The 27,794-nt window shown below is 36.9% G+C and overlaps 1 protein-coding gene across 3 annotated transcripts; it reads right to left on the reverse strand.

Moving 5' to 3' along the window:
* Positions 1-2,028: 2,028 nt before the first annotated feature.
* On the reverse strand, positions 2,029-27,499 carry LOC113049556 (KN motif and ankyrin repeat domain-containing protein 2-like). 3 transcript variants are annotated; one of them, XM_026212001.1, is made up of 13 exons: positions 27,377-27,427; positions 18,643-18,731; positions 10,675-10,737; positions 9,088-10,461; positions 7,887-8,099; positions 7,695-7,800; positions 6,674-7,384; positions 6,482-6,569; positions 5,349-5,568; positions 4,422-4,564; positions 4,146-4,346; positions 3,874-3,972; positions 2,029-3,767 (listed from the first exon to the last, which is right to left on the reverse strand). In XM_026212001.1, the coding sequence occupies exons 3-13, from the start codon at positions 10,718-10,720 to the stop codon at positions 3,711-3,713; spliced, it is 3,258 nt and encodes a 1,085-aa protein (XP_026067786.1). In that variant the 5' UTR covers positions 10,721-10,737; positions 18,643-18,731; positions 27,377-27,427; the 3' UTR covers positions 2,029-3,710. The 3 variants fall into 3 exon arrangements, with proteins under 3 accessions (XP_026067786.1, XP_026067778.1, XP_026067794.1); XM_026211993.1 differs by lacking the exon at positions 18,643-18,731 and having other exon boundaries at positions 27,377-27,499; XM_026212009.1 differs by lacking the exons at positions 18,643-18,731; positions 27,377-27,427 and adding an exon at positions 13,627-14,443.
* Positions 27,500-27,794: the final 295 nt, after the last annotated feature.

Here is a 27,794-nt window from a genome sequence, read left to right on the forward strand (position 1 = left end):
TTGCACCTGGCATGTGATGCTGGTTTTCTATTTTGATGTTTTTACTTTTTCTTTCATCAAAATTACATTTTTTAAGTTTGATCATAAGTAGGTATAAACATAGAGAGAACACAATTATATTTGATTATGTCATATGAAAGTTATTACACTAATATTCACTGTAATGACAAGCATTGTCCTTGCAGCTTAAATACTTTTTTTTTTGTATTCTGACAGCAAAACAGCTGATCTTCACTACTATTGTTTTAATAAATAAAAACCAGTTGACCCCATTAACCCCTAAAACCTATTATGATTTTAAAATCACATAAAACTGTGTTGAACATAAACGTAAAGGTGCCAGAACAATAAAAAGGTGATGCGGAACACTAGACCTGACGCGTTGCATCCTTGATTTCGAGGCTAATAATAATTGCTTTCTTCAGTATGATTAAACAACGAAAATGAAATAGTAGCATAGTAATTATAGGGGTGGCACCCGGGGTGGCCGATCAGATGTCAGGGGTGTCCAGTGCCTAGACACCCCTCTGGCTCCGCATCTGGTTGCAATAAATATATCTTATATTTACATTTACATTTCATTTAATCGTTTAGCAGACGCTTTTATCCAAAGCGAATTACAAATGAGGACAGTGGAAGCAATAAAAACAACAAAAAGAGCAATGATATATAGGCTATATATAAGTGCTATAACAAGTCTCAGTTATCTTAACACAGTACACGTAGAAAGGGCTTTTAAATAATATAATAAATAAAAACAAAACAGATATAGAGTAGAAAAAGAATAGAGCAAGCTAGTGTTAGAGGTCTTATATATATATATATATATATATATATATATACACATACATACATACACATACATACACACACATAATTGCATAAATAATGAAAAGAAAATAAAATACAAAAAGATTAGAAAGGTGGTTAGATTTAAAAAAAAGAATAGAATTAGAATAGTGAGTGTTAAAGTTAGAGAGTCAAATAAAGATGGAAGAGATGTGTTTTTAGCCGATTCTTGAAGATGGCTATGGACTGCTCGGATTGAGTTGGGGAGGTCATTCCACCAGGAGGGAACATTTAATTTAAGGCGAGACACCCAGTTGATTGATTACATTGATTATTGCAAAAAAAAAATTGTATTACAAGTTTTCAAAAATGTTATGTTTAAATATGCAAATGAGGCATTATTTAATGAAATATGTGCTATTTTGCATAAATGTCTAGTACAAAATTCTGAACACTAGATGAAGTCAGTTTCAAATTTTTTGTTTAATTTTTTTTGACATCTTAGAGTCAAATGTTTTTACAGAGGGAATTCTGGTTATCTTTCTTTGTCACTCTATAATTCAGAAAATACATTGAACAGCCAGAAAACATTATATTTTCACAATTTTGGGGGGAATAAAATGTTGTATATAATCATGGAAAATATATATGAACAAATCCCTCTGTAAAAACCTTCAGAATATAGACAGGAATAAAAATGTCAATTTTGGTGTGTATAAGTGCTACTGAAGTGGAGATTTATGGCTCAGTGTTGAAGAAAAACTCATTTTGAGAAAACGGCCTTTAAAAATATGTATTGTAATTGAAATCTATTGACACAAACAGATAAAGTGCTATAAAAGAAACACTTAACAGTGTCTTTTGGATGTTTTCCTTCCACTAGTTTGAAAAAGCACTTTATAAAAAAACCAAAAAGCCCAAAATCTCAAAATTGACAGGTGCTTGAAAAACAGTGTTTTTGCCTGCAGTGTCTCACCTTAAAGGTCCGTAAAAGTATCAAGCCACGTTCACTTGCAGAACTTAAGCTTCTAGAAGGCACATACATTAAACATATTTATATTTATATACATGTTCTAGGACTGTCTTCATTGTTGTATTATTGCGCCCTCTGGCGAACAAACAAACAAAGGCTGAACATCGGACACTTTTTCCTTTTTATATTCTTTCTTCCTTTTATTTCTTTAACGGCTGCATTGTAGTGTAGGTCTATAATGCGTTCACATTCAATAAACACTCCAGTTCATTCTAAAATCTAAATTTATTTTTTTTTTCCAAAAACGAGGGAAACAAACAGACACATTTAAATGTGAACACTTTACATAAAGGTTCATGGCCAGCACATGTGCCAAAAGATATACAAAGCTGTGAACAGATATTACAATTTTAAAGATATTCAAAGAGTGTTAAATAAAACAAATACAAAACAGTATAAAACGAATAAGGTACTAAACTAGTTATAAGAAAGCATGTGTACAAAGTGGGTAAACCAAAACATTTCAATCTATCTTTCAAATGAAACAAAGCTCTTCCATTTAAAATGTTCAAATCCAACATCTTGTGTTTAAAAAAAAAAGCTAAAAAAAATTCTATAGTCTTTGCACTTAAACTTTGGAGATGATATATATTATTTTCATTTTGGAAAACATTATACATTCGTCATAGACAATACCAAGCCTCTCCCCCACATTCTGGACCCTAAAACCACCAGCGACTGAGCAAAAGAAACAAAATCAACCGGTGCTCAGTTAACACATGCCAGTACCAATGTGTGCATATCACTAGACAACATCTGTTCTCATCCAACAAGAAAATTACGTACCTTCATATTTCCTTCTCTGGCTATGTTTGATTGCAACTGGCAATATGCAAGAAAACTGAGAGATAAAAAAAAAAAAAATTCATTCATTCTTGAAAACCCATTTTATGCTCATCTATAATATCTTTGGAGAGCCCTTGTTCACTAAACCTTCAATACAAGTTTTTAAATGAGCAAAAATGACAAAACCTTGCAGTCCTCCACAAATCAGAGTAAACAAAGTACAATATCAAGAGACCATAATACTGCACCGGCTGTGAACAAATCTGTGGGGGCAATGCTATCCATTAGGATAATGAGAACCTGTACAGCCAGATAACTGACACAAACCCACAAATTGAATATAAACACTATCTAAAGCAGGATGACATCGCACAATGTGAATTCTTTTAGTAAAAATGCCAAAATATCAGCCTAAGTGTATTACCTGTAAAATATAGCATTACAAATCCCCTAGAAAAGTAACTGCACCACTATGTTTCCCATTGTAGGGTGAGACCTGCACTGTATGATCAAATATACTGTACTGAAAATCACAATGTAAAGGCTATCAAACATTGCTCTGAAAACAGCTGGTGTGGAAACTCAGAATATGTTTTCTTATTAGACTAATAATAGTAAAAACCATGAAAGGACACTTGATTAAAATACATGTTGTTGTTGTTGTTTACACAACGCTCTTATAAATGTAATAAGTTGCTGTATGACTATAACTGGATGATTTGAATGCTAAATATTGCTGGATTGTTAAAAGTAAATGCACTTTGTATAAGGTAACACTTCTTTTACAAATGGACCGCTAGATGAATGATATTGCTGCTACACGCTTGTTGTTAGTCTTATTTGAATCTCACCCTTTTTTCTTTGCTACAATGGAAAATGCTAAAAAAGGAACAGAAAACAACATATAAGGACCAATGGTGTCAAGTGCTAATTATTTTAAGAGTGCACATTTTTTATATTTCTAAAAATGTTACATGCTAACTTGTGGGTATACATGCTGTACACATGTACACTAACACATGAAAACTCACACACAGACCGTGGAATGGACAAGGATCGTTTCGTTTGCTGGAGGAGGTGGCATCAGATTCATGACATCCGTTTACTTCAGTTCAGAGGAGGGAGGGGAAGATCCCAGAATTGGAGACTTTGGTGACACCTGTGGAAAAGGAGAAACTCGGTGACTCCATTCACAGGGTAGATTAACAGAATACTGGATGTGATAGCTGTTGGCTATTGTGTGATAACAGAGCAAGCACACTCACAGGGGAAGGTGGCTTGGCAAAATTGAGGTGCGCATAGAGAAGCACGGCAATGTCATTCTGACTGGCCTCCAGTGCTATGGAGAGAGCTGTGCTGCCGTCCTGTAAAACAGCAAACAGATTGAAAAATATCTGTATGTAAATAATTATGCTTATACATTTTTTTTTTTTTTTTCAATGTAAAACTGGCAAAACAATTATAATAAGAGATAGAGAAGACATAATATAGGTGGAAATATGGTGGAATCATGCATGCTGAACAAAGAGATAATCACATTATCAGTGAGTGTAGCATCACAGCCCGGCACAGACAGCAGCTGGCGCACAATGTCCACGTGTCCGTGCTCACAGGCACACATGAGCGCTGTGGAGCCGTCATCATCACGCAGGTTCACCTGAGCACCACAGGACAGCAGAGCTTTCACCATGTCCCCTCTGCCATGACTGACCGCCAGCATCAGTGCCGTCTGCCCTGCCTACAACACACACATCAGTACAATACACTAACTAACACATACTGCAGTATAGTGATGGACCAGAAGGGGGCGCACCTGGCTGGCTTTGGCGTTGACGTCGCCCGTGCTGAGCAGCTGTAGGACGGTTTGAAGGTCACTGTCAGAACTGAAGGCAGCCAGAGCTGTCAACATGATTGCTGTGTAACCAGCCTTGTTCTGCTTGTCAGCATTACAGAGACCTACACAACAAGGACAGCTGATAAGTAAGAGGGACGGATATAGCTCTGTCACAGGCTAAATAAAACGTACTGACATTTTTGCCACTACTGTTCAAATGTTTGGAGGCAGCAAGTTTTTTTTTTTTTTTTTTTTAAAGGAATGAATATCTTTTATTCAGCAAAGATGCAATAATGAATCAAAAGTGACAGTAAAAACATTTCTAAAGTTACACAATATTTCTATTTTAAATAAATTCTTTTGAACCTATTCTTCAAAGAATCTTTAAAAATATAATGGTTTCCACAAAAAAAAAAAAAAAACCTTCACTAATAATAACAGCTTATTAGATTGATTCCTGAAGAATCATGTGACACTGAATACTGGAGAAATGATGCTGAAAATTCAGCTTTGCATCACAGGAATAAATTACCTTTGAAAATATATTAAAATAGAAAAGTTGAACAGTTAAAACAGTTGTTTTAAATCATAATAATATTTTACAATATTAAAAGTGCTTTGTAATCAAGTAAATGCAGCCTTAATGGGCAAATTCTTTAGTAACATTGAAAAATCATACCAACCCCAAATGTTACACAGACATAAAATGAACGATATTAATAATTAAATATTATTTACATCCTTTAAGTATTGAGTTCTACTGATTTTCCTTTCCCCACTGAATTCCCTTTTTGCAATTTTAAATACAGAGATGATGTAATGTGTCAAAGCATGTGCCCAACAGCCTGAAAGAAAGAAGTGAGTCAGCAGTGAGCATTGCTCAGAGATGTGAGGAGCGTCGCTCACCAGTATCCAGCAGTAGCTTGACTACAGGGAAGTTGGAGTGAGAGACCGTGTAGTGCAGAGCTGTGTTTCCATTGCCGTCAGCTATGTTGATGACAAACTCCAGTAGCTGGGGGGAAATGGAGGCGAAGGTGTCCATGTACGCTTTGACTACTGCAGTGTCAGCAGCCTTATGACAGGACACTTTGAGCCACTCCTGCAGAACCGTGGTGTAGGCTGTCCTCTGTCAACACAAGAGAAGGCAGAAACGGGCTTTCACTACCATCTATTACAATAAATACATAACACTCATTCACTAGCAGATCATCAATATGACTGAATAGCTCTGTTTTAAATGCGAGTCATTTTTGCAGCACCAAAATAAATTATAAATTATTAGTGGCACTTGTCCTTGCACAACTTGCCACCACAGTTTTGGAGCTTGAATGACGTGTCTCAGTATTTTCTATGGTGCTGTGGTTTCTATGGTGTTGCTAGGGTATTTTGTGTGGTCGCTATGGTGCTGCTAAAGTATTGAGAGTAGATGCAAATCAAACCCAACCTCAAGTCTGCTCAAGTATGTTATTCAATTTATATATTCAAGTGTAATGGAGTTTCCACCTATTATTTGGTCTGCCGTATGAAAATTGTAAGAAAATTGTCTCATTAGAAACTGATAAGGGGTATTATTCATGCCTGAGGCACAAATAGTACATGGAAAAGTTTTGGATGGGAAATAACAATACTGCTGCTTGCCTAATTTTTCTATTTTAATAATTGAAATGCGTCAGTGTAACAATGGAAATGACTGATGCAATCAAAGACACTGCAAATGCCCCTATTCTGGTGTCCTTTTAATTTGTTTATTTACAGTTTAATAATCAAAAACTAAGTTAATAAAGTTTAAGCAGTTTAATAATTTATTACTTTTTTATACAATAATAGGGTTATACTGTAAATTCTATTTTTTTTGGAATGTCTGGCTGGATGTCTGTTATTTTCCACATTACAGAACTCATAGGGCCCCATGCAAATGCACAATCATTTTCTTAGCAAAATAATGATACAATTCACTTAACTTAACTTAAACCTATCTTGAAGTGTAGAACTATGCTGACTATCATTTATGTGCATAAGAATGCAACTGATGAACATACTGCATTTTGATGGCTGAATGCATTTGGTTCACTGAGTGCCTTCTGCAAGGTGTGGAGCGCCGCAATGAGGCTGCCACTCAATACCAGTCTGGAAAGAAAGAGAAAATGCTTGTCACTCAGCATTTACCGCCAACTTACATAATCAAAAGTGAATGTCAGAATAGCTTGTGTTACTGATTTGAGTCAACCTACCTGCTTGTTTGTTTGTTAGAGGGGGTGGTGCTTCTATCAGCGGCTGGATCCATGGCGGAGGATATGGCTATATCCTGTTTTGCTGAGGCATCAGTAGATTGTGACTGTGTTGCTCCTTGTTGGGTGGTGAGGTGAGTGGTTTTTGATTGGCTAACATCTGGCTGAAGTTTGGCACCGGTGGATTGTGAATGAGTGGTTGGCTGCTGAGCAGTCAGGCCCGACACCTCTGGCCGGACGTTTGAATCGGTGGCTTTGGATTGCTGCACCGAAGTGCTGGTGTATGATAACTGGACAGAGTCTTGTTCAAGAGTGCTTTGAGAGGTACACCCTTGGAAAACACATTTGGTCTCTGTGGATTGAATGATGCCTTCTGGATGAGCCGTGGTGGTCACTGATGATTGGTTTACAGAGTGCTGTATGTCTGCCTCTGCTGCTGGTGATTGGGTGACCTGTTGCTGGGTAGCTGCATCCGAGGCTTGTGATTGGCTGGTGCTTTGCTGTGCTGCAGTGTGATTGGCTGGTGGCTGGGCAGTGCTGGACTGAGGTGTTTGGGCAGCTGCTGTCTCACAGATGGACTGAGGGTTGCAGGAGGCCACCTGAGACTGCCGTGCCGCAGATTCTGGTAGTTTCTCTGTAGCCTCGTGGTATTCACTTGCATCGCTCTCATCTGAACTTTCCGAGCTACTGTCGTCAGAGGATGTCGACTCATACCTGCAGGTCACATTAGTGCTGTTATTTAACATATAAATCCCTCTGAATCTAATGAAATGGATCCCAAATTGATCATCTAAACTAGATATGCAGTTCCTGAAGGAAACACAAGTGTTGCTAACCAGTAAAATAATACTTTTGTGCAAATGACAACCAACTTGTATCTTGTTTTCAGTTTATTATCAAATTTCTTAAAAAAATATAGTTTCCAAACATTAGTTAATATATAGTAGTTCAATAATACAGTTGTTGAATCAAACATCTGCAACATATCTTATGATTTCATTTATTGACATAATTCCGTATTTACCCTCCATTGACTTCTATGAACTGCAGGTTCTTTTTGGTGTACGGAGAGCCAGGTTCCCCATCAGCCTTTCGTTTCATTATTGACCTCAGGGTGGACTGAGGGGAGGCTGGAGAATGCAAACACAGTACACAGTGTGAGAATCACTATCTGATTCATTGTTATCACCAGTTACTAAAAGACAACAACACAAACCTGGTTTCGCTGGATCGATTTGGGTGGCTTCTTCTGCTGGTTGCTGGTTAATTTCTCCCTCTTTAAACCGTTGGGAGATGGCAGTCACTTGGCTGCACTTTGTATCCATAGCAGTTGCCTGGTTGGTCACTGGCATTGATTTGGACACTTCACTTTTCAAGACCTCCCGCACCTGCTTAGAGCTTATTGCAATGGGAAGCTCACGCGGCGATTCTGAGGGCAAAACAAAAAATTAAGCACAAATACTAAAAATTAACTTAAACCTAAAATTTTAAAGGAATAGTTCATCCAAAAAGGTGGAGTTTGTATTTTTAGTCACCGTAATGTTGGTTCGACTTCAACACAAAAGGAGAAGAAAGTGGAGAGCTGCTATTTTCAACACAATAAAAGCGAATAGGAGCAGTGCAACTCCAAAAATTCAAAAGCAGCATCATAAAAGTAGACCATATGACTTGAGGGCAGTCACATAACACTTCTGTCTACACTGCGATGGATAATATATGATGTCACTTTCTGTAGCGGCTTTTTTATAAATTCATAAATATAACAAATAATAATCCAAAAAGTAAAAATATGCAATATGTACTATAAAGTGAGTGAAAACCATAAAAGTGCGCACACACAAACACACCATGAACACGGACCCAGAGCAGTGGGCAGACATATTGCTGTAGCTCCCGGTGAGCAGTTGGGAGTTCAGTTGCCCCTGTACCTTTAAAGTTTGTGTTCAGCAATTCATCTAAAATGTAACGCTGTGACATATCGATCTTCTGGTCTACTGGTCTTCAAATAATACGACATTGCAGGTCAGATCAGAGTCCATCAAACTTGCATATTGAAACGGGCAATTGCCTCCATTGCCTTTAAGGCAATTGAAACACATTGTCTCCCCACAGCACATTTGAAAATAATTGTGTTGTATACATGAATAAACACAAGTAGAAGTTGGGTTACAATTAGGAGGATTGGGAGATTTTGGAGTGAGTAAAGTCTTCAGTTTCAGTCTGTTGTTCATACAAAGCTAACATGTGTAAGAACAATAATTTGGGGCATGGACCAATCTCATGGCGCTCCTTCCCCTTTCACTGTTATTGTACAGAGAAAAATCAACATAAATATTTTGCATCCTTTCATATTCCATGGTAAATAGCTCAGGTTTGAAACAACATGTAGGTGAGTGAATAACAACAGATATACACACCCTCTGCTGCTGGGGACTCTGCATGTCTTCTGTGGGGTCCTTCTGGTGTAGCCGCCGGATGATTGGGAGATGTGCAACCCTGGGCTCTTAGCAGCGTCACAGTGGGCTGCTCCAGTGTATATACTTGGATACCCACGGTCCTCTGCTGATGAGGCTGCTGAGTAAAACTGACAACAGTGTGCAGGCCCCCACCAGCCTGACCCGGCTGCTCCTGCCAGCCGAGACTGGTAGCTCTCACCGCATGGTCCACCTGAGGGGAAAGAGCTTGCCTCTCTCTCTGAGCCGCTTCGACTTGCTGCTGAGCACTCTGTAGCTCCTGCATCGTTTTCCTCAGCTGAACTTCTAAAAGCCCCACCTTAGTCTTGAGGGCTTCAGTTTCAGGCAGCAACCCCAAGTCCTCTTCTCGCACTCCTACTCCAACATGGCGGCACGGCCTTTCTTCCACCTCAGGCCCTACACCGACAGTTCGTACCTCCCGCTTTGCACCCGGACGAGCTCCACCGACAATTACAGTCTCCTCGATTTCACATCCTGAGTCCTGGAGGGAACCCGGAGTGGTAGGTGAAAGACTTCCTGCAGCTCTATTCGCGGCTCCTGTCCCGTTTCCCGTCTCCTCTTCGGGTATGTCGATGTAGAGCTCTCCTCGTGGACGACTCCGATTGAACCCCATTGTGTGGCCCAGGAACTTCTGGCTCTTGAGTTGCACGCTAAGCTGCCTCTTCTCCTCCTGAAGCACGGAGATCTTCACTTGCAGCACTGGGATGGTCTTCACCTGCTCCTCCAGCTCCCGGATCTTCCGCAGGGCAACGGCCATTTGCTCCCGTACGTGTTGCAGATGGGCGGGCGTTGGTGAGACAGGTGTGGACAAGCCAGAGCTAATTGGCGTATGGGAGCCACCTCCCTGGGCCCGATTGAAGCTGTGGGCACTGGACAGGGAGGTGTTGGAGCCCGCCATACTGCTGTGCATGCTGTCCAGGTTTGAGAAACGACGGCCATCCTTCTCCTCCTCCAGCTTGCGGCGAGCATCCAGCAAGGTCTTCTCCACACGTGCCGTGCTGAAGCTGGGTCGCTGTGAGTTGTGAAATCCCGGCGCACAGTAGGAGTATGATGAGTGACGGCTGTCCATGCTAGTATTGGAGCACAGCGACTCAGTGGAGGTCCACCAGGAGCCTGTGTAGCCATAGCCACGTGGAAGCGAGCCATAACGTGGGCGCCGCTGCACTGGCACCTTCTTAATAGTGTTGCCCTTTTCAATATCATTGACATACTTGAGGAAGTCCAGGTCCAGACGGTAGCCATAGGGGGTCTCTACTGAGTATGGAGCCTCTGGGTCCTTTCCATGCAAGGAGGGGGGCTCCGGGGGGTTAATCTTCCCTAAGGAGAGAGGAAACGACTTTAAACTGCAGGAAATCTCAGTCTAATCTTGGAATTGGACAACAGGGGAAAGAATAAACTTCAGGCTATGACTAGGACTTCACTTTAATACTTAGTCTCTAAAGAGTGGATGAACTGGGTAAAGGATAACAGAAATCACAATATATATGCATTACAGTATGTGTAGTATCCTAATGCAAGGTGGGATCTTACCTGGAAAACTGGGGTCCATATGAAGCACCTGAGCCATGATTGTCATTCACCAGCCAATCTCTCCTGAATAAGACAGATACCATTACTAACCAATACCAATTTTTCAATTAAACTTATGAGATCTATGGCTAGCTACCAAACATAATGGGAAGCTCTTATTCAAAATCTTTAAATCAACAGTTGAACAGCTGTATACAAATATATTCCTCAGACCAGCAGGGGAAAGGGTCAGCAGGATAATGGCACTTCGATGTTTATTCAGTTTCCTTTGTAACATACATAAGATATTTTGGGTTTGAAACTGAGAAACCATCTTTTCTTTTTCCAAATAAAGTATTTAAAGAATTGTTGACAGAACTTTTAAGCAACTGGATTACATTCAGCAGTTACATTCTTCTCAGTTCCAATCTCGAATATGATTTATTTTTCAGTTGATGACGTCTTAAATTCAATCTCAGATTCTCAAAATATCTCCTTTTATGTTCCACTGAAGTCAGTTGTGAGGGTGAGTAAATTTCAAATTCAAATTATGGGTTTGGGGACCTTGGCACAGTTAAGTAATGAAATAAGTAGTGAAAAAAAATTCAAGGTAGATGATGGGGTGGGGGGTCCTGTGAATACACATGTCTAATTTAACACATTTATATTTATCAAAAAGAAATAAGCTTTATTAAATGAACTATGGTTTATGAGCTGTTTTCCTTGTGCAACCTGTGTGTCAAATGACCTAAATTATGCTGGTTTGTGCGATATTGAAAAAAAAAACATGGGGATGGGGATTTTTGTCTTCTTCCGCTCTCTCAGTTGCGCATTTCGACTGAAGCAAAGCATTCCATCTTTAAATCAATTAGGCAAAATGAAGCGGCTTTGCTACAACCTTTCTTTTCATCTAGCTCTTGTGCATTTAGACTGTTCTCTTTTTCCCCTCAGCATTGCATTTGTCCCAGCTAATGTGCCTTTTGCCAAAGATTAACTTTCTAGGTCATTAGTTAGAAGTGTGGGGGGGTTGGGGTATGGGGTGGTTGGGTTGTGCCACGACTTACAAGCTATCTCTGTTCCCAACATTAACAGCATATTAGACCACAGAGTTGGGTTTGAACTTCACAGACTTCTCAAAGAGACTGCTCCAGTCATTTCGGTTCATAAGGGGAAATAGCTTCTCCATTGCTGCCTCACACAAAACTTTCCCCCTCTGTCTAATCTCATGACCCTCTCAGTCTGTTTATGTTCTTGCCTTTTGGAGAAGAAAGTAGGCCATACGGAAACACTGACTGAACTGATTTGGTATTTTGTAGATCTTAAGCCGACAAAATGAGCTCTCTTGTCCACTATCCATCCTGCGTGCTTTCGCTCGCTTTCTTACACTTCTCTCAGCTGTTTGTGCACATTTTGATATTCTGTTTTATTTATTTTGTATCAAATTAATATTATTGAAGTATCAATACTATTCGGGAATCATGTTTTAAGCACAACAAATACACTAGTTTCACTTTTACCATGAATGCTAGAAGCTAATAATAATAATAAAAAAAACTAAGTTGTTTCTATTTGTGCCCTTTAAATATATTACAATGTAAAAAAGATGATAATGAGGCCATGCAAAACAAGATTTTATTAAAACATGCCGAGCCGCTTAAGTCAACATCATCTTAATTAGTGGGTTTTTTATTCCCCTGCCACAGCCACAGATGAATGTTGAGTACGCATGAGAAGTGTTACTGTGAGCGCTAACACACACATTTGTGTGTGTGAAAACTGGAGCATCAGTGCTGTGAAGAGTGTTGACAGGGGGACGGTTGATGTGCCATAATTAGAGACTCCAGTAAAGGCACACAGCATGACAAAAATCCAGCCTTAAGCAACAACACACAGCCCTGCCTCTCTCACAGTGTCACAAACACCCTTGCTTTCCTCAAACACATCTCTGTCTCTCTGTTATCTCTGCTCTACTACTATTCTAACGATTCTGTTATTGTTGTCCATATTTAGGCTCGATTTGAACATACTCTTATGTGTTAAACTTTACTCCTTTACTCCAATCCTGTATCACTGGTAATGAATTGTTTGTTCTAAGTTAAAATATCAGCTTACTGACTTTTTCAAGCGGCCATAACCAACTTTCCTGTCAACTGATAGATCAGGCAAAAAAACGGACTCATATGTACTCGCATCTAAAGACCAAAACGTCAAGCTTTCGTTGACCAGGCAACATCTGGCAACCCTTCAAAATAGCCTAGTAACTGCATAGAAACATGCTAAAAACCACTCTGAACATTTCCTCAACCACTTAGCAATCATTCAGAATGTCCAAAAGTTGAACATTTGATCATGATTTTTCTAATAATTGTTATCTATTGTGATTTAAAATGTGATTAAAACATAAAAATATTTATTTGAACATTCTGAAGACATTACAAGGAGAAAAACATAAAATAAACACATTAACATGTATTTTAAAGCGGAGCAAACTAATAAAACAAACAAAAAAATATTTTTTTAAGATTTCTATATTAGCTTATATAGGTTTTATTTATTTGTGCTCAATTTGACCAAAATATTTGTGATTATATATCAGTTTAATAATAATAGTTATTATTATTTCTTTATTGTGATTAATAATATTATTAAATAAATATATTAAACTAAATAAGATCAATTACTATCATAATAATATTATTTTACTCCACATAAAAAAAATAACTGCTCAGACGTAAATTAAAATGTCACGTTTAGCTCCGAAATGCGCTGTACATATATTTAATTTAGTCACAATCTTTGCAAATTGAAAATCACACTTAGCATATCACAATTTGGATTTTATTTCAATTAATTGTCCAGCCTTAGTATATAGAGCAACATGCTAAAATTACTCAAAACACACTTCAAACCACTTACAACCCCTTAGCAACCACTCAGCAATACCCTGGAAACCAATCACACAGTGCCACTCACAGTAAATTATGAAACCTAGTTTCCTGACTCTTGTCGTTTAGCGCAGTGTCTTATGCTCCCGAACAATCCCCTTCTCCAGGCCACCATGCACGTCCACCCTGAACAGGGCTGCATCGGCCTGTACTGTGCAAAGGCATGCGTGCATGTGTGACGGTGACCTTCCTCGCTCTTTGTCTGCTCGTAAACAGTGTCCCATTGAGATGACAGTGAACAGAGCACAGTGTGCCCCCTCCCCAGCAGCAGACCTTTGACCAGCAGAGCCAGTCTGTACCATCCTCCAGTGGGAATGCTTTGCCATAAACCCATGCCCCTCTCTCTGTACCTCTCGCCCAACTTCCCCTCGCTTTACATTCCAGAGCAGCGAAAGCTGACATCTTCTGCCTCCAGGGTGTCCTACACCCACCGCCACATTATTAAGATTAGCAATCTTAAGGGAAGTCTAATATCGGTCTGCTCAGTAGGAGTAAATTAACCATGCTCGAGGAGTCGGGAAAACTGAATTCCTCAAAGCTAGTTTCATATTATGAAAACATGTCAAGGAAAATGTCTGGTCATTAGTTTCCCTCAGGCAAGCTTTCTGAGGAACGGATAAACATTAAGGGGTGTTTAGTTTTGATGATGATTTTCAAAGGTCTCTTTATCACTGTGTGAAACTCAAGGTCTGTTTTAAACAAGCGGCTTCATTTCCCTTGGCTATGATGTGGAATTTGGGATGCTTATCTAAAAACAAGGAATAAATTGACTCCTTAAACTCAAGAGAACCACTTGAGTAATTTGTATCTTGTCTGAAGGTAGCAGTCAGATTTAAATAACTCACTGTGCTGCAATGACAGTATCTCTTCCCCGACCTACTCACTCTCCTCTTTCGCTTCCTTCAACTATCTTATGAGTGCCACCAAAATCCTAAAGGGGTGGGTGTATTATTTACAGAACTGCTCAATTATGACTAACATTGGCAGATTCTTTATATGATTTGGGTTGCACCCTTCATTTTAGACGTTTGCCGTCATCTCAAGAACCAGAGAAGCCACTCCTCGTGACCGTTGATCCAAAACAGACTCTTCTGTGAGAGACTAATTTGTCTTGGCTCTCTATCATCATTGCAAACCACCACAACACACCCTTCATCTCCCTCAACCACAACAACATGTTACTTGGCAAACCGTCCCAAGCCTGGGAAAGCTCTGCGCTGTGAGCAATGTTTTTTTTGGTCCGGAGTTCTACTGAGTCACCCACCTAAACCCAGAGAGACAGACACACCCCTGCCGGACCCCGGACGGCGTCCAAAAAGACTCCAGAACATCGTGGACCTTCGCAAACACTGACTCCTGCACCTCAAAGACTTCCTCAAGAGCAGGGTTCAAGTGACTTTGTGGTTAAAAATCTGCAAGACCGGAAAATTATCCTCTTAATCTCGTACAGAATTTCATTTCTGGTCACCTAAATTTACGATCCAACACTGTGAGGAACCAAGTTCTTCTTAAGCTCAACATCCCGTACATGCATTTCTGCAGTCTTAGTGGAGAATTGATATGATTTTATGGAGCAACAATGTCAAAGTGGGAACATTAGGTTACATTGTTCCAACACTTTTGTCATGCCAGTTCCTAGAGGGAGAAAGAAACAGAGCTTTATACAGGAGTTACAGCCAAATCACAAAGAGCCATTCATTCAGTCTCAAACTCCACAGCTGGTTCTAATATAGAGCTGGGAGGAGCACAGGGAAGAGAGAGCATGAGAACATGGAGAGAGAGAGGGAGAGAGAGAGAGAGAGAGAGCATGAGAGATAGAGAGCATGAGAGAGAGAGAGAGAGAGAGAGAGAGAGAGAGAGAGAGAGAGACTGCCTTTAAAACACACGTAATGCTTCTCATTTGCCCACTGCTGAGAAAGTCCCATTCTTTCTGGAAAACAAATAGAGTATCTTACCGTAACCATAAACCTTTTTTTAATGCACAGTTTCTTTTTCTGGATGTATTCATTAGTGGTTTATGAGTCAATTTGTAGTGAGATAATAGCGTTAATGTTTTGATGACATACAATGACACAACAAAGGTAAAGGAGTTTTAAAAAATTAGATTCGAAATCTAATTAGAATTTCCAATAACCAGAACATTTTAGGGTTAAAGGAATTTAAAACAAGAAACAATGATATAAAATAGACATTTTATGTGCAGCTTGAGTGCTGTTTTCAGTAAAGCAAAGTGGAGAAACCAAAAAGTCACTGTTAACTTTCAAGTTAACTTCTTTCTCATAATGGTATGACGATAATCTACACTACTGTTAAAAAGTTATGACTGATAAGATTTTTTTTAAACCTTTATTTTATGTCTCAGTGTGCTTACCAAGGCTGCATTTATTTAAGAAATACAGTAACAACAGTGATATTGTTAAATATTATTACAAGATTCTTTAGAAACCATTCTAATATGCTTATTTGCTTACTTTTTATCTTTGTTGAAAACAATTGTGCTTCTTCATATTTTTGTAGAACCTGAGATGCATTTTTTTTTTCAGGATTCTTTGATGAATAGAATGTTTAAAAACAACAGCATTCAATTGATCACCTTCCAGCCACACATGAAACAACACGCAGTCAAGCACGTACTCAACATAAGTTCATGACCTCTAGACCGATTTTATAAAAAAAAAGTGAAAGTGACGTGACATTCAGCCAAGTATGGTGACCCATACTTGTGCTCTGCATTTAACCCATCCGAAGTGCACACACACAGAGCAGTGAACACACACACACACACTGTGAGCACACACCCGGAGCAGTGGGCAGCCATTTATGCTGCGACACCCGGTGGGCAGTTGGGGTTGAGTGCCTTGCTCATGGGCCCCTCAGTCATGGTATTTCCAGCCCGGGACTCGAACCCACAACCCTAGGGTTAGGAGTGATACTCTCTAACCACTAGGCCACAACTTCCAGATGTGGATAATACTGTGCTCTAAACTACATGAGGGTTACGATCCATTGAAAACAACTGTACACATGTGTATGCACAGTGCATGAGTTCAGGTTCAGAAAGAGTTACAGGAAAGGGAGCTACAGTTCCCCAAAGACCCTTAAAGTAGTTGGTCACTTCCTCCCAGCCAAGACGAAGGGGAGACTTCAAAATCAAGGAGGGAGAGAAAAACAGAAATGGCAACAGAAAAAATGCAGCAAATTCAGTAGGAAGGAGAGCCAAAAGACAAAGGGTGTAGGTCCAGGATGGACACCAGGAGAGACTAAAACAGCAAAGGGTGATATTCAAATGGATACGTCTAGAACAGAAATACTTTTGGCAGCTTTCAGAATAAGAAACTCGACATGAGTGATTTCAAATGCCATTGGCTTTACGTTTTGTGCTCTCTGCTGACCAAATGCTGTATTAAAAAAATAAATAAAAGAAAATTATAAAAAGCACACCAAGACTAGATGAGGCTTAAGGAATTTAAACTTATGATATAAAAAGTTCTGCAAACAGTTTAAAAGGTCTCAGCTGCCCCGATTGTGACCGTATTTAGTGCATTCCTCTAAGCACTCAAGAAAACACACGAGACAAAGCTGGAACTGTGCCGTGTCTTTGAACTCTGAAAGTTTGAAAACTCTTAAGGCCCCGAGAATGATAACTATAAAGATAACGTTATTAGCATCCACACCAACAGATGATAATGTTCTGTTTATTAACAAGTGCAAGCTGGAGTTTTATTGTCTGCCACTTTAAGTGCTCGGGCTCTGATTGGCTGTTAAAGTTTTTATCATTTATCAGCTGGAAAAAAAAACATGGGAAAAAAATCAGCTGTTCTGAAAGTGCTTTCAAATAAGGTATTGGTTGAAAGGACAAAAAAGACAACACAGATTCACAAATTTCTTAAGGTAATTATTAAAAACACCTCTGTAAATTGATTCCAGGGGACAAATTCAAATATTGCCGATTATCTTGAATTTGGGAGGCATTTTTGGTGTCATTTTGCCCCTGTTAATTTCTGACCCCGAGAATGGCGAAACTGTTCTGGGAGGAATACTTCTCCATTGGTGGTCCAAAGTTGTAATTGTGCGACCAGATCTGGTTGATAACAGGCAAAACTCTTGAGCTCAGTTCTTCCCAATTTGTAGACAGTCTGGGGACATTTCGGCTGGGATACGTGTTACGTAACAAACGTGCTAGCTTGGTAAATATAGACTTGCAAATTTCCAACCAGGACCTTATAGAGAATTATGACTGACGCTGGAAACTGTCCGCGTGTCCTGCACAAACAGAGCTGTTTTTTACATTAGGGAGTGGTATATGGAGAAAACGATGGCATGCAGAGAAACACCAAGGCCTGAAGCCAAAGCTCAAGGCCCAGGGAGGGGCCTTGCTCTGCTCACGTTACCGCCGGAGCAGGAGCAGAACAAACACACGCTGCATCGCCATTGGTCATTGTGCTGACCTCCAGCAGGAAACGGCCTGCGGGGTGGAGCCGGGCAACAGGAATCACCACAGACATCCAAATTTACCCCTCCAAAAAAAGAATTAACGGCAAATTCCTGCGAGAACCGGGATTAAGGGTGATGAATGGCAGGGAATATAAATGCTTAGAAGAAGAAAGAAAGAAACAAAAGAGGCATGTTGTAAGTGTAGTGTCACGCAGCAGTGATAAGGTCATGAGTATGTAAGGGGTTACGATTCATCACTGCGGTCGGGGCAGCTGTGGCGGGGAGACTTAGTGGTTAGTCAGCCTCTGCTCACTAATGTAAGCAAAGAGTAAGGAAACAAGATTTTTCTTTGGGAACGTTCACAGGTTCTTTGTTTCCAGGTTCCAGACCTCTCATGTGGAAACCAAAACTTTTCCAGAGGGCAACTATCACACATAATGACAGAACTGAATATAGAGTTACGATAGAATGACAGCTGTGCATTGAAGTTTGTGCAGAACCTTTGCTAAAGACTTCACTGAGCATTTCTGGGTTAGAAGAGCTCGGCAGGCACAGCACACACCCCAGAACACATGTCCCACACATGCAGCAGACAAACACTGAGACACACCTTCACTCTGGGGACTCCAGTCTGTTCTAAAATTTCCATTCTCCCCTTCAGATTAATGTCTCCTCCAGATTAGAAGCGCTCTTTACTTTCTGTTGGGCCAGACAAACGACATACACTGCACAGTGGTCAGATTTTAAACTAATATAGACTTCGAAATTGGTAAATGTATGCTTTAAATGCTTAAATATGCTGACCTTTGCCTTTTAATACTTTTAGTCAGTCTGCATTTTCAGTAACAATGTTAGAGGAATTAGTACTTACCCTTCTATTACTATGTAACTGAAGTTCATCAAATATGAGAACACTAATGCTCGCTGGTTACTGAAATTTTTGCTAACACTTGTTTTTGTTTGTTTGTTGTTGTTGTTGTTGTTTTTTGGAGTGTGCTACCAAAACGATTTGTTCTGTATTGTTTGTTTGGTGGATGTGCATTGTATTGTTCTGAATGCATTATTTTACCTGAGATATTTGTGATAAATTTGATTGTAATTTTTACTCGCCTTTTTAGGAACTGGCCATGAACAACACATGAAGCTTAGCCTACAGTGCTATCGTTTCTGTTGATTAATTAGCGCTGTTACTGTCAAATAAACAAATTAACATACAAGCATGTGGTAACAGCAAGCCCCCATTCTTTTCAACAGAAATGAGACTTAACTGATTTTATCCTTGCGTGATGTTCAGTTTCAAGGGAACTAACAGGCTGTTGAACCAAAAAAATAATTAATTGGATATAAAGTAATTATAGCTGAATGAACAGAATTACACTGATTGTTTGCTTGCTTGATTATTGTTGGCATTGTCTAAGATGAATTGAACTAGTGCTGTCAAATGATTCATCGCGATTAATCACATCCAAAATAAAAGTTTTTGTTTACATATGTGTATATTTATGAAGTATAAATATAAATACACACACACACGCATGTATATATGTAAGAAAAATATATTAAGTATATATTAAATATATTATATAATATTCTAAATAATATACATTTTGTGAATATAAAGATATACATGTAAATATTTTCAAAATATATGCTGTATGTGTGTGCATTTATATATTATATATATATATATATATACATACACACACACACATACACTTATATTTATTTTGTGTGTATATATATATATATATATATATATATATATATATATATATATATATATATATATATATACACACACACACAAAATAAATATAAGTGTACATATTTGTAAAACAACAACAAAAAACTTCTTTTGGATGGGATTAATCACAATTTATATTTTGACAGCACTAAATTGAACATCACATTAAAAGTGACAGACAGTTTTAGACACCTATCAAGCAGAATAATGCCTGCTGTCAAGCCATAAAACTGCTGAGAATCAGAACAAATGCTGCCCACTGTCACACCGGTCCACATTGCTCATAGGACAATCAGGAGAAATATGCTTCAGTATATCAGGAACATTTTCTAGAAAAAAACCTCATTAAAACTACAAAGTCACACATGAGAAGACAGTTACTGCCATATAATAAGATATAAAGGCATGAATTTGGAGACCAATCACTAGTGTCTAAAGCTCAGCTGAGATCACTTAAGAGCAGAAGTGTGTGAAAAACTGGGGTCTTTAGATTAGGAAATCAATCGGGGAAGTGTCAATACTATCAAAAAGAAGCCACTGAGATACAGATGCCATTTGTGTTTTTTCTTTCGTGCGGGGGGTTGAGGTCGTGAGAGGACGTCAAGTATCAAGTGAGAAACACCAACAATTAAAGGAAATTAAAAGCCCTCATTTCATTAGTCTTGCAAACAACATTTAGACGCCCAGAGTGCGCTCCACGTTACAAATGGGGTTTATAACCGAGCATTCCAGCGCGAGGAATTCCACGGCGTCACCCCTCGCGCCAAACGACGCGCATTCCTGTGCCGCGCGTCTCTCTGCGCACTGCGAGCGCGTCCTGTGATCACTTTACAACTTTCACTAGCTGTTTGTCAGAGTCCGACAGTCGAGAAAGAATGAAAATAACCCCCGAAAACAAAAAGTGACTAAACTAATATAGTTAAAAAAAAAACGACATTAGGGTATGATAAGTTTCGTAGGCTTACTGAGCTAAATATATAGTAATCGCTCTTTTTTTCACACGCTCTCCAGTTCAAGAGGTGTTTCACAATCAGTAAAATGCTAATTTTTTAAACCAGACATTAAAGCGCACGTGTGAAACCCAACCAAACCAAGGCCCGTGAATTCAAAACCACTGCAGCGAAGTGATGAACATCTGGAAGTCATGAAAAACTCTCCCCACCCTCTCCCCAGAGTCACAGCAGTCACGGGGCTTTTATTTAATGAAGCATTTACCCCAAGCCGCCTTCAGCACTCATTTACCCATCATCTCCGTCGAGTCTATTCAAATGTATCATTTACAAAAGCAGTAGATTACGATAAACTCATAAAAAGCGCTTTATGACCTGATTTGACTATAACAAAAAGGCGCGCGGCCGCAAATGAACCCAGACTTCATTCTTATTAACACTTAAAATGTTATATATATAAATTATATATATAAACACTTAAAATATTATATATATATATATATATATATATATATATATATATATATAAATCAGCTGAAAATATTCCTAATGAATTAAATATTATTCCACGCGCGTGTCTGAACTCTCAGGATCACACTGTTAAGGCATTGTGCGCGCTTCCCATAAAAGATGACTGGCATAAAGTTGGCTTGACGTTGGACGTTGGATATTCGCAAATCTAGGGACCGTCTCTAAAGTTACACGAGAAACTACTATACACTTCTCTAACGTCAATAGCATGCAAGGAGAATGACTAACAGTCACGAAAACAACTTTTAACTGTTCATCCAGGTGTCAACTATAATGCACACCTTTTATATTTTTTGATAATTATTAAAATAAACTGTAAATCATGTGGAAAACAATTGCTACTTTTCATTACCGAATGGACTTAAATACAAATTGAAAGCTCAATAACATTTGAACAGAATGACTCACATTCATAAAACATACTGTAAAGTGTTCATCTAGGTGTCAGCTATAATGCACACCTTTTATATTTTTCATAATTATTCAAATAGACTGTAAATCATGTGTAAAATATTGCTACTTTTCATTACCGAATGGGCTTAAATACAAATTTAAAGCTCAATAAAAATTGAACAGAATGACTCACATTCATAAAACATACTGTAAAGTGTTCATCTAAGTGTCAGCTATAATGCACACCTTTTATATTTTTCATAATTATTCAAATAGACTGTAAATCATGTGTAAAATATTGCTACTTTTCATTACCGAATGGGCTTAAATACAAATTTAAAGCTCAATAAAAATTGAACAGGATGACTCACTTTCATAAAACATACTGTAAAGTGTTCATCTAGGTGTCAGCTATAATGCACACCTTTTATATTTATCATAATTATTCAAATAGACTGTAAATCATGTGTAAAATATTGTTATTTTTCATTACCAAATGGGCTCAAATGTAAAATATGCCATAACTTGAAGCTCAATAGAATTTGAACAGAATGACTCACATTCATAAAACATACTGTAAAGTGTTCAACTAGGTGTCAACTATAATCCACACCATTCAGATTTTTCATAATTATTCAAATAAACTGTTAATCATATGTAAAATATTGCTATTTTTCATTACCGAATGGGCTCAAATGTAAAATATGCCATAATTTAAAGCTCAATAGAATTTGAACAGAATGACTCACATTCATAAAACATACTGTAAGGTGTTCATTTAGGTGTCAACTATAAGCCACACCATTCAGATTTTTCATAATTATTCAAATAAACTTTAAATCATATGTAAAATATTGCTATTTTTCATTACCGAATGGGCTCAAATGTAAAATATGCCATAATTTGAAGCTCAATAGAATTTGAACAGAATGACTCACTTTCATAAAACATACTGTAAAGTGTTCATCTAGGTGTCAGCTATAATGCACACCTTTTATATTTTTCATAATTATTCAAATAGACTGTAAATCATGTGTAAAATATTGCTACTTTTCATTACCGAATGGGCTTAAATACAAATTTAAAGCTCAATAAAAATTGAACAGAATGACTCACATTCATAAAACATACTGTAAAGTGTTCATCTAGGTGTCAGCTATAATGCACACCTTTTATATTTATCATAATTATTCAAATAGACTGTAAATCATTTGTAAAATATTGTTATTTTTCATTACCGAATGGGCTCAAATGTAAAATATGCCATAATTTGAAGCTCAATAGAATTTGAACGGAATGACTCACATTCATAAACCATACTGTAAAGTGTTTATCTAGGTGTCAGCTATAATGCACACCTTTTATATTTTTCATTATTATTCAAATAGACTGTAAATTATGTGTAAAATATTGCTACTTTTCATTACCGAATGGGCTTAAATACAAATTTAAAGCTCAATAAAAATTGAACAGAATGACTCACATTCATAAAACATACTGTAAAGTGTTCATCTAGGTGTCTGCTATAATGCACACCTTTTATATTTTTCATAATTATTCAAATAGACTGTAAATTATGTGTAAAATATTACTACTTTTTATTACCGAATAGACTTAAATACAAATTTAAAGCTCAATAGAATTTGAACAGAATGACTCACATTCATAAAACATACTGTAAAGTGTTTATCTATGTGTCAGCTATAATGCACACCTTTTATATTTTTCATAATTATTCAAATAAACTGTAAATCATTTGTAAAATATTGTTATTTTTCATTACCGAATGGGCTCAAATGTAAAATATGCCATAACTTGAAGCTCAATAGAATTTGAACCGAATGACTCACATTCATAAAACATACTGTAAGGTGTTCATTTAGGTGTCAACTATAAGCCACACCATTCAGATTTTTCATAATTATTCAAATAAACTGTTAATCATATGTAAACAATTGCTATTTTTCATTACCGAATGGGCTCAAATGTAAAATATGCCATAATTTGAAGCTCAATAGAATTTGAACAGAATGACTCACATTCATAAAACATACTGTAAAGTGTTTATCTAGGTGTCAGCTATATTGCACACCTTTTATATTTTTCATAATTATTCAAATCGACTGTAAATCATTTGTAAAATATTGTTATTTTTCATTACCGAATGGGCTCAAATGTAAAATATGCCATAATTTAAAGCTCAATAGAATTTGAACCGAATGACTCACTTTCATAAAAACATACTGTAAAGTGTTCATCTAGGTGTCAGCTATAATGCACACCTTTTATATTTTTCATAATTATTCAAATAGACTGTAAATCATGTGTAAAATATTGCTATTTTCCATTACCGAATGGGCTCATATGTAAAATATGCCATAATTTAAAGCTCAATAGAATTTGAACCGAATGACTCACTTTCATAAAAACATACTGTAAAGTGTTCATTTAGGTGTCAGCTATAATGCACACCTTTTATATTTTTCATAATTATTCAAATAAACTTTAAATCATATGTCAAATATTGCTACTGTAACTTTCATTACCGAATGGGCTTAAATACAAATTTAAAGCTCAATAGAATTTGAACAGAATGACTCACATTCATAAAACATACTGTAAAGTGTTCATCTAGGTGTCAGCTATAATGCACACCTTTTATATTTTTCATAATTATTCAAATAGACTGTAAATCATGTGTAAAATATTGTTATTTTTCATTACCGAATGGGCTCAAATGTAAAATATGCCATAATTTGTATTTAAGGCCATTCTGTAATGAAAAATAGCAATATTTTACATATGATTTACAGTTTATTTGAATAATTATGAAAAATATAAAAGGTGTGGATTATAGTTGACACCAAGATGAACACTTTACAGTATGTTTTATGAAAGTGAGTCATTCTGTTCAAATTCTATTGAGCTTCAAATTATGGCATATTTTACATTTGAGCCCATTCGGTAATGAAAAATAGCAATATTTTACATATGATTTAAAGTTTATTTGAATAATTATGAAAAATCTGAATGGTGTGGCTTATAGTTGACACCTAAATGAACACCTTACAGTATGTTTTATGAATGTGAGTCATTCTGTTCAAATTCTATTGAGCTTTAAATTATGGCATATTTTACATTTGAGCCCATTCGGTAATGAAAAATAGCAATATTTTACATATGATTAACAGTTTATTTGAATAATTATGAAAAATCTGAATGGTGTGGATTATAGTTGACACCTAGTTGAACACTTTACAGTATGTTTTATGAATGTGAGTCATTCTGTTCAAATTCTATTGAGCTTCAAGTTATGGCATATTTTACATTTGAGCCCATTTGGTAATGAAAAATAACAATATTTTACACATGATTTACAGTCTATTTGAATAATTATGATAAATATAAAAGGTGTGCATTATAGCTGACACCTAGATGAACACTTTACAGTATGTTTTATGAAAGTGAGTCATCCTGTTCAATTTTTATTGAGCTTTAAATTTGTATTTAAGCCCATTCGGTAATGAAAAGTAGCAATATTTTACACATGATTTACAGTCTATTTGAATAATTATGAAAAATATAAAAGGTGTGCAATATAGCTGACACCTAGATGAACACTTTACAGTATGTTTTATGAATGTGAGTCATTCTGTTCAATTTTTATTGAGCTTTAAATTTGTATTTAAGCCCATTCGGTAATGAAAAGTAGCAATATTTTACACATGATTTACAGTCTATTTGAATAATTATGAAAAATATAAAAGGTGTGCATTATAGCTGACACCTAGATGAACACTTTACAGTATGTTTTATGAAAGTGAGTCATTCTGTTCAAATTCTATTGAGCTTTAAATTTGTATTTAAGCCCATTCGGTAATGAAAGTTACAGTAGCAATATTTGACATATGATTTAAAGTTTATTTGAATAATTATGAAAAATATAAAAGGTGTGCATTATAGCTGACACCTAGATGAACACTTTACAGTATGTTTTTATGAAAGTGAGTCATTCGGTTCAAATTCTATTGAGCTTTAAATTATGGCATATTTTACATATGAGCCCATTCGGTAATGAAAAATAGCAATATTTTACACATGATTTACAGTCTATTTGAATAATTATGAAAAATATAAAAGGTGTGCATTATAGCTGACACCTAGATAAACACTTTACAGTATGTTTTATGAAAGGGAGTCATTCTGTTCAATTTTTATTGAGCTTTAAATTTGTATTTAAGCCCATTCGGTAATGAAAAGTAGTAATATTTTACACATAATTTACAGTCTATTTGAATAATTATGAAAAATATAAAAGGTGTGCATTATAGCTGACACCTAGATGAACACCTTACAGTATGTTTTATGAATGTGAGTCATTCTGTTCAAATTCTATTGAGCTTTAAATTATGGCATATTTTACATTTGAGCCCATTCGGTAATGAAAAATAGCAATATTTTACATATGATTAACAGTTTATTTGAATAATTATGAAAAATCTGAATGGTGTGGATTATAGTTGACACCTAGTTGAACACTTTACAGTATGTTTTATGAAAGTGAGTCATTATGTTCAAATTCTATTGAGCTTCAAGTTATGGCATATTTTACATTTGAGCCCATTCGGTAATGAAAAATAACAATATTTTACAAATGATTTACAGTCTATTTGAATAATTATGAAAAATATAAAAGGTGTGCATTATAGCTGACACCTAGATGAACACTTTACAGTATGTTTTATGAAAGTGAGTCATCCTGTTCAATTTTTATTGAGCTTTAAATTTGTATTTAAGCCCATTCGGTAATGAAAAGTAGCAATATTTTACACATGATTTACAGTCTATTTGAATAATTATGAAAAATATAAAAGGTGTGCATTATAGCTGACACCTAGATGAACACTTTACAGTATGTTTTATGAATGTGAGTCATTCTGTTCAATTTTTATTGAGCTTTAAATTTGTATTTAAGCCCATTCGGTAATGAAAAGTAGCAATATTTTACACATGATTTACAGTCTATTTGAATAATTATGAAAAATATAAAAGGTGTGCATTATAGCTGACACCTAGATGAACACTTTACAGTATGTTTTATGAATGTGAGTCATTCTGTTCAAATGTTATTGAGCTTTCAATTTGTATTTAAGTCCATTCGGTAATGAAAAGTAGCAATTGTTTTCCACATGATTTACAGTTTATTTTAATAATTATCAAAAAATATAAAAGGTGTGCATTATAGTTGACACCTGGATGAACAGTTAAAAGTTGTTTTCGTGACTGTTAGTCATTCTCCTTGCATGCTATTGACGTTAGAGAAGTGTATAGTAGTTTCTCGTGTAACTTTAGAGACGGTCCCTAGATTTGCGAATATCCAACGTCCAACGTCAAGCCAACTTTATGCCAGTTAAAAACATGCTTTTCCATATGCCTAATGTATTTCAACCGATAAAAGAGAGTATTGGTTTTTAAATAAATGCAACATTAACGCAAGAAGCGAGTCATTTAATATCAATAAGTCCGTTTTAAATGGTGAATTCCCATCTTAGTAGCCTACCGTTACTTTGAAACTCGTAGTAAAATCGAGCAGCACAAAGACTGAAGCATCACAGCCATGAAAGCAAACGGAAAAACCACAGTGTACGCGTATACTGTATTACTGTATGTTTCCCCCCGTTAAAATCACAAGGTTAAGCAGAAAGCGTGTGTGTTTTGTCACCTACCCCCTTTCCAGTGCCCTCAGTCGATAAGGCCAGCGTCTCTCTGACAGAGACAAAAACACCGCAGCCAAGCCAAGAAGCGAACCCCTCCCTCTGCTCTTAAAGAGCCAACACATGAGTCCACTCTTCCTTTAATCCCATTATCCTCTTCAAATATTTGCTTTTCTTATTTTCACTTGAACAATCCTCGCAATGTAGAGCAATTGGTTCAGTAACGCGAGAAACAGCACGCGTCCTCTTAATTATTGAAAGCTACAGACGTTCAGGAAACATCGAAAATCATTAATTAGTATTAAATTCAGCTTTAATGCTGTCATACTGAATTACTGTATTGCGATTTGATAACGCTGATGATGTGCTGCTAGGGACATGACGTCATTTGTGCAGTTCAGAGCGATCTATGGTGATGACGAGGCCATTC

This window comes from Carassius auratus, chromosome 3 (assembly GCF_003368295.1).
Source record: "Carassius auratus strain Wakin chromosome 3, ASM336829v1, whole genome shotgun sequence".
NCBI lineage: Eukaryota > Metazoa > Chordata > Actinopteri > Cypriniformes > Cyprinidae > Carassius > Carassius auratus.

What these genes read in the sequence shown, in the direction of transcription:
- LOC113049556 (XM_026211993.1), bottom strand. Translation starts at nt 10,720, where the DNA reads ATGACAATCATGGCTCAGGTGCTTCATATGGACCCCAGTTTTCCAG. An exon ending in TATGGACCCCAGTTTTCCAG is followed by an intron (nt 10,462 to 10,674) that starts GTAAGATCCCAC and finishes CTCTCTCCTTAG; the next exon opens with GGAAGATTAACCCCCCGGAG. An exon ending in AATCGATCCAGCGAAACCAG is followed by an intron (nt 7,801 to 7,886) that starts GTTTGTGTTGTT and finishes TGCATTCTCCAG; the next exon opens with CCTCCCCTCAGTCCACCCTG.